Source organism: Astatotilapia calliptera, chromosome 18 (assembly GCF_964374335.1).
Source record: "Astatotilapia calliptera chromosome 18, fAstCal68.1, whole genome shotgun sequence".
Taxonomy (NCBI): domain Eukaryota; kingdom Metazoa; phylum Chordata; class Actinopteri; order Cichliformes; family Cichlidae; genus Astatotilapia; species Astatotilapia calliptera.
The window spans coordinates 4,811,258-4,819,594 of record NC_137439.1 but is presented as its reverse complement, the minus strand read 5'-3'; the positions used below and the strand labels follow the sequence as shown (position 1 = coordinate 4,819,594).

General features: G+C 53.2%; 1 protein-coding gene across 1 annotated transcript; it reads left to right on the top strand.

Annotated features, from left to right (window-relative positions):
- Positions 1 to 2,312: 2,312 nt before the first annotated feature.
- On the top strand, positions 2,313 to 5,866 carry LOC113033293 (uncharacterized). Its single transcript, XM_080292199.1, has 2 exons — positions 2,313 to 4,168; positions 4,646 to 5,866. The coding sequence occupies exons 1-2, from the start codon at positions 2,488 to 2,490 to the stop codon at positions 5,812 to 5,814; spliced, it is 2,850 nt and encodes a 949-aa protein (XP_080148325.1). The 5' UTR covers positions 2,313 to 2,487; the 3' UTR covers positions 5,815 to 5,866.
- Positions 5,867 to 8,337: the final 2,471 nt, after the last annotated feature.

The following is an 8,337-nucleotide window of genomic DNA, read 5'->3' as shown; positions in this document are numbered from 1 at the left end:
GAAGATGCAAGTAACGACCAAGCCAACGAGCGCCAGCAGGAAGTGATTGAGGGCCAAACGACCTACAGCGGGGGAAGGGGAACGAGTAGATGACCAGCCCTGCCAAGTAACTACACACGAGGATTCAGCGACGGTGGTGACAGGGGAGACCACAGGATTAATGGATGGGAGTGAACAACTATTAAAGACACAAAAAGTGCCTACGACTAACGTGCATGTATCTCAATTGGGTCACAGTAAAATCTGGAGTACGGCAGGGATGTCCCTTGTCTCCTGTTTTGTTTATACTGGTGATGGAGCCATTAGCATGTGCATTAAGACTCAATGAGTCAATTAAAGGGTTAACCCCACCAGGTAGTGGGGGGATGGAAGTTAAATATTCTACACTGAACAAAAATATAAACGCAACACTTTTGTTTTTGCTCCCATTCCCCATGGGATGGACGTAGAGACCTAAAATTCATTCCAGATACACAATATAACCATCCCTCCCAAACAGTGGTCACAAATCAGTCCAAATGTGTGGTAGTGGGCACATCTGCTATATTGAGATAATCCATCCCACCTCACAGGTGTGCCACATCAGGATGCTGATCTGACATCATGAGTAGTGCACAGGTGTACCTCAGACTGCCCACAACAAAAGGCCACCCTGGAATGTGCAGTTTTGTCTCACAGCAAAATGCCACAGATGCCACAAGCAATGAGGGAGCGTGCAATTGGCATGCTGACAGCAGGAATGTCAACCAGATCTGTCGCCCGTGCATTGAATGTTCATTTCTCAACCATAAGCCGTCTCCACAGGCGTTTCAGAGAATATGGCAGCACATCCAACCGGCCTCACAACCGCAGACCTCGTGTAACCACACCAGCCCAGGACCTCCACATCCAGCAGGTTCACCTCCAAGATCGTCTGAGACCAGCCACCCAGACAGCTGTTGGAACAATTGGTTTGCACAACCAAACAATTTCTGCACAAACTGTCAGAAACCGTCTCAGGGACGCTCAACTGGATGCCCGTCGTCCTCATCGGGGTCTTGACCTGACTCCAGCTCGTCGCCGTAACAGACTTGTGTGGGCAAATGCTCACATTCGATGGCGTCTGGCACGTTGGAGAGGTGTGCGCTTCACGGATGAATCATGGTTCACATTGTTCAGGGCAGATGGCAGCTGAGAATGTCCCAGTTCTTGCATGGCCAGCATACTCACCGGACATGTCACCCATTGAGCATGTTCGGGATGTGCTTGACCGGCGTATACGACAGCGTGTACCAGTTCCCACGAATATCCAACAACCTCGCACAGCCATTGAAGTGGAGTGGACCAACATTCCACAGGCCACAATTGACAATCTGATAGACTCCATGCGACGATGTGTTGCACTGCATGAGGCAAATGGTGGTCACACCAGATACTGACCGGTTCTGGGTCCCCAGACCCACAATAGAACAAAAAACTGTAAACTTCCAGGGTGGCCTTTTGTTGTGGGCAGTCTGAGGTACACCTGTGCACTACTCATGTCAGATCAGCATCCTGATGTGGCACACCTGTGAGGTGGGATGGATTATCTCAATATAGCAGATGTGCCTACTACCACACATTTGGACTGATTTGTGACCACTGTTTGGGAGGGATGGTTATATTGTGTATCTGGAATGAATTTTAGGTCTCTACGTCCATCCCATGGGGAATGGGAGCAGTAACAAAGGTGTTGCGTTTATATTTTTGTTCAGTGTATGTATATGGATGACATAACTTTGTTGCTTACGGATAATAAGTCGATAGACGAAAGCCTGGCAGTTTGTGAAGACTTTACGGCAGCTTCGGGGATGAGAATTAATAAGGGTAAGAGCGAGGTTATTTATTTTAACCCTGATGCACCCGCCAGGGGGAGAGCGGCGGGGTCGGGGGGATGCGGGTCCCCCACGGAGGGAGGGAGGGAGGGAGGGAGGAGGTTGGGGTCGCGAGATCCCCCCCGATGGGATGGGGATGGGATGGGATGGCGGGCTCGGGGGATGCGGGTCCCCCGCGGAGGGAGGGAGGAGGTTGGGGTCGCGAGATCCCCCCCGATGGGATGGGGATGGGATGGGATAGGATGGGATGGGATGGCGGGGTCGGGGGATGCGGGTCCCCCGCGGAGGGAGGGAGGGAGGGAGGGAGGAGGTTGGGGTCGCGAGATCCCCCCCGATGGGATGGGGATGGGATGGGATGGGATGGCGGGCTCGGGGGATGCGGGTCCCCCGCCGAGGGAGGGAGGGAGGGAGGAGGTTGGGGTCGCGAGATCCCCCCCCCCCCGATGGGATGGGGATGGGATGGGATGGGGATTGGATGGGATTGGAGAGAGAGAGAGAGAGAGAGAGAGAGAGAGAGAGAGAGAGAGAGAGAGAGAGAGAGAGAGAGAGAGAGAGATATAAAGTCTTGTAAAAAGGTGGTCGAGAAACACCCCGGCGAAAGCAGAAGAAGACGAAGAAGAAGAAGAAGAAGATAATGTCACGCACTAGACCGTGGGAGCCAAAGAGCACTAAGGTCGGTACAGGCGGATCGCAATCGCCAGCGGTGTCCTCCTCCTCCTCCTCCTCCCGCTCACCATCACCGTCGCCATCGCCATCGCATTTGGCGTACGCTGCGCGGTCGGCTCCAGTGGCTCCGTTGTTGCGACCGGCCACGTTTCGCTATCGAGGGCTAGGGGTCGAGGAAGACCAAGAGCAGCGGCAGCAGCGGCAGCAGCGGCAGCAGCAGCAGCAGCAGCAGCAGCAGCAGCAGCAGCTACAGGAGAACTTGGAGGAGGACGAGAGCAAGGAAGAGGAGCAAGAGGCCGAGGGGGACGACAACGACGACCCGACGGCCCGAACGCTCGCAGACGAGGAGGAGGAGGAGAGCCACTCGGAGGATCAGGAGGACGAAAACGATGGGGTGGGTAGTTGCGAGGAAGACGATCGCGGTTACGAAATGGCGTCGCAACTCTGCCAGGACGGCGGCTCGCAAGGCGAGTCGAACCGCCGAGAGGGAGAGGAAGAAGAAGCAGGCGCCGACCCACCGGGGCGGGGGACTCGGGAGATTTGGCAAGAGGACGATGCCGGCCGCGCTGCAGGTGGCGTTCATGATCCTGGGCGCGATCGCGGCCGCGGCGCTGTCGGTGAAACTCGCGACGCTGATGTAGCCGACGATTACGACTACGACGATGACGAAGAAGACAAAGACTATGAAGAAGAAGAAGAAGAGGAAGAAGAAGAAGAAGAAGAAGAAGAAGACGTCCTCGCCGATGATGATGATGATGAAGAAGAAGAAAAAGAAGAAGACAAAGACTATGAAGAAGAAGAAGAAGACATCCTCGCCAATGATGATGAAGAAGAAGACAAAGACAATGAAGAAGAAGAAGAAGAAGAAGAAAAAGAAGACATCCTCGCCAATGATGATGAAGAAGAAGAAGAAGAAGAAGAAAAAGAAGAAGAAGAAGAAGAAGAAGACAAAGACAAAGACTATGAAGAAGAAAAAGAAGACATCCTCGCCAATGATGAAGAAGAAGAAGAAGAAGAAGAAGAAGACGTCCTCGCTGATGATTATAACGATGACGATGAAGAAGACAAAGACTATGAAGAAGAAGAAGAAGAAGAAGAAGAAGAAGAAGAATTAGAATTAGAAGAAGAAGACGACGACCTCGACCCGCCGGGACGAGGCCCCACCGAAGAGGCCGTGGCGGCGGCGCGAGACGAGGCCTCCGCGTTCATGGCCTACTTCCCGCCGGAGATAGAGGACTCGGTGATCGCCATGACCAACCTGGAAGCGGGCAGGCGCAGGCCCGCCATCGACGGATGGAAGCCCATGGGCCGCGTCGAGTTCCGAGCCTACCTGGGGCTGCTCGTGCTCGCCGGCGTGTACAGGTCCCGGGGAGAGGCCTGCGAGAGCCTGTGGGACGCCGAGAGCGGCAGGTCCGTGTTCAGAGCCACGATGCCGCTCAAGACCTTTCGAGCCTACTCGAGCGCGCTGCGCTTCGACGACAGGGAGACCAGAAGGGCCGGGCGAGGCGAAGGCGAGGGCGAGGGCGATAGCTGCTACGACAAACTGGCCCCCATCAGAGCCGTGTGGGACGAGTGGTGCGCGAGGTTGCCCGCCATGTACCGCCCGGGACCGGAGGTCACCGTCGACGAGAGACTGGTGCCGTTCAGAGGTACGTACGTACGTACTATGTGGTGTGTGTGTGTGTGTGTGTGTGTGTGTGTGTGTGTGTGTGACTGGGGGAAGAGAGGAGGAATAGGAGCGGGAATGACGAAAACGGGCTAGCTCGCTGCTCTGTTGCATACTCGTGTTGGGTTCCGCGTTTGTGCTGCTTTCGCATGACTCTTTATGTCTATGAAGCTATGAAGTCTATGACTCTTTATGTCTTTATGTCTATGAAGCTATGAAGTCTATGACTCTTTATGTCTTTGTATCATCTATGAAGCGCCTTGAGGCGACTTTTGTTGTGATTTGGCGCTATATAAATAAAATTGAATTGAATTGAATGTCTTCTCCTTGCGTTTCTGCCCCAATCTCCCCCCACACTTTCCCACATCTCTCTCTCTCTCTCTCTCTCTCTCTCTCTCTCTCTCTCTCTCTCTCTCTCTCTCTCTCTCTCTCTCTCTCTCCCTCTCCATCCATCCATCAGGACGGTGTCCGTTCAGACAGTACATGCCCAGCAAGCCGGCCAGGTACGGGATCAAGATATGGGTGGCGTGCGACGCGCGTTCCAGCTACGCGTGGAAGATGCAAGTCTACACCGGCAAGCCCGACAAGCGCGGCCCTCCCGAAAAGCACCTGGCCACTCGAGTGGTCGTGGACCTCACCGAGGGACTGACTCCGGGACGCAACGTCACGTGCGACAACTTTTTCACCTCGCGCGAGCTCGCCGATAGGCTCTATCGCGAGAGAGGCCACACCGTGCTGGGCACTCTGCGGTCGAACAGACCCGAGATCCCCAGAGAGCTGCGCTGCGTCAAGGGCAGGGCCGTGGGCTCCGTCGAATCCGTGGTACTCGGCGGCTCCGCGGGACGAGGGGGAGGAAGAGGAGGACGAGAAGGAGGAGGAGGAGGAGGAGGGCCCGACACGATCATCCTCTCCTACGTGGCCAAGAAGAACAAGAACGTGCTGCTCCTCACCACAGCTCCTCGTTATTACCACCATCGCTCCGGCCCCGAGCCCCGGCCTAGCCGCCGCATCAGCAACAGCAGCAGCAACAGCAGCAGCAACAGAAGCGGCGGCAGCAGCAACAGAAGCGGCGCGAAACCGCCCTTGGTGCTGCATTACAACCGCACCAAGGGAGGAGTGGACAACCTGGACAAGGTCGTGAGCACGTACAGCTGCAGGAGAAAGACCCGCAGGTGGCCCGTGGCCCTTTTCCACAACATGGTCGACGTGGCGGCCTACAACGCGTTCGTGCTGTGGAGGGAAATTCACCCCGACTGGATGCCGGGCAAGCTCAACAGACGACGGCTCTTCCTCGAGCGACTGGGCAAAGCGCTCGCGCGCCCCATGCTCGAAGCCAGGGCGGCTTTAGCGCGAGGACCGGGAGGAGGAGGAGGAGGAGGCAGAGTCGCGGCCCGAGGCGCTACCGCCGAGGCAGCCTCTAACAACAACGCTACGCCACGCGACTCCTCTCCGGTCAAGAGGCGCAGGTGCCGCGTGTGTCCCAGGAGCAAAGACGTCAAGACCAAGATCCTGTGCCGCGAGTGCCGAGCGCACGTGTGTACAAACTGCGCCGTCACGTACTGTCCCAACTGCGCCGCTTCTTCTTCTTCTTCCCGCGACGCCGCTCCCCGGACGCCACCGACGCCGTGATAACACAAGCGCCCCAACGGTGGTCCCCTAGCGACCCACCCCCACCCCAACCCACCCTATCGTCATCATCATCATCATCATCATCATCATCATCATCATCATCACACAATATATGCCCCCGGGGGGTCCTAGTGACCCCAAACCTATCATCATCATCATCATCATCATCATCATCATCACATATGCCCCCCCGGGGGGGTCCTAGTGACCCCAAACCTATCATCATCATCATCATCATCATCATCACATATGCCCCCCCCCCCCCCCGGGGGGTCCTAGTGACCCCAAACCTATCATCATCATCATCATCATCATCACATATGCCCGAGGGGGTCGCTAGGACCCCCACCCTAATCATCATAAAACACACATACCCCCCCAGGGGGGTTACCAAGACCCCCCATCGCCACCACCACCATCATCAGGATCATCATCATCATCATCACACACACACACACACACACACACACACTCATCATCATCATACACACACACACACACACACACACACACACTCATCATCATCATCACACACACACACACACACACACACACACACACACCTCGGGGGGTCACCACGACCCACGCCCCGAGAACAGGCGGGCGCACAAGGGTTAAGCGGAAACAAGCGCCTCGACGCCAAAGCTTTCCTCACGCTGTAAAAAAATATACAGCCACAGGGGGGCGTTTTAAAAACGCACCCCCCTGTCGTGGGCGGCCCTAATGGCATTACCCGCGCGAGCCTCGCCTTTCCTTCCAGGCAGAGATCCTCCTAGTTGAAATACCTGCGTTTTCGCGCAGGCTCTATGGCGCGCGGCCAGCGGAGGCCGCCTTTTTTCCGTCTCCGGGTATGTTGATATGGTGCACGGCCGGCAGAGGCCGCCCTTACATCCTAGGGTATGTTGAATGTACACACTAACACAACGTACACAGAAGAAGGGACTAATGCAAGTGTGTATCAGCAACGCCGCGGAATGACAAATATAACATCTTACCATGTTTCCTATGTACTACGATTGCCGCTTTGTACATTGTGCCACAATAAACATGAATCACAAGAAACTTTCTATGTCATATATTGGCCATTGCTTCGCAGATAACACTTCTCTCGGTGACAGAGGCCCGCCAGATCCACTTCGTACTACTTCTGTTTGATTTGTAATATAAATAAATTACTTTATACGTATTTGATTTCAATGTTTTTATTGTTATATTGGTTTATATTGGTTACACATTGATTATACATTGGTTACACATTTGGTTACACATTTGGTTACACTGGGTTTAAGGGCGCCAGGTGTGCTTCTTGTAGATAGCTTCAGTGTTAAACAGAGTGTGTCCGGTTTCAGCTGTGTACCAGACGGAAACTTCAATTTCCATACGAACATCAGTAATGTCGACGGCTAGTGTACTCATAAGACGATCGCATTCATCGTTGATGTCCACGGTAAGTCCAGTTGCGGGGCCATTGATGGAATGTAGATCACTCCAATCCCCTAGGACAGATCTGATGCGGTATTTATAAGTGACATCCTTGCCGTCGATTAAACGCTCGTGAGATCGGGCTTCGAAAACACAAGTTCCAATTTCACAGCTGACGGTGGGGGCATCAGTTACAATTGCACAAGAAGGCTTGAACACGCCGCTGTATTTCACTCCTTCGCAGTCTATCTCAACATTGTACTTTTGAAAACTTTGAAAAACGTATGTTGAGCCATCATCGTCCTTGTAAGGGCATTTCTCCTTGTCGACAAATCACAGAATGAGCCTCTGAAGAGCCGTGTGTTCACATGTCACGGGTAACCCATACTCACATATTTAGTATGGTTAATACCATCTGTTAATACGATCTGTCAATGAGATATATTCGTAAGGTAATTATTGTCATTTTAGTGGTTTGTACTACATACACAGTCGGAGGTCAGTGACCGTGTGCAACATAGACACCAGGATTGTGCACTGTCTACTAGCGTGACAATGAACGCAGATGTGATCGATCGATTGTGTTCATGTGTGTGGAAACACAAACACTCTGTGGTTATTTCCAAGTGTTTATTTCAAACAGTTATACAGTATATTGTACACCGTGCATTGACAGGAGCATGCTTTACTTTCATTTAGTAGCACAAGCAAAATGTTAGTAACTTTTGTTGCAAAAGCATGATATCTTGTTGATACAAATCAAATGGTATCACGCCTGTATAGACTGCTTTAGTATTACCCTAAACTACAGCTCTGTCATCTGCCTAAAACCTTGGGTGGTTTGATATTGACGTTTTCATAGTTGCACATTAGATGGAGATTGTGCCCTTGTCCGCTTCTGCGTAGTTGAACAGCACCGCAACGTGACACTGTGTAGTACCCAGAAGGTCTCCGGTGGAAAATTCCGCCGTGCACTCCAGACCTTGCTGTGTAGACTTCATCGTACACCGACGGACTTCAGTCCCGCATGTGACCTTCAGTCTCGAAAGAGTGTCCTGTGTGGGTGGAAAGCATCGATACACACAGTGGATTCCACTACGG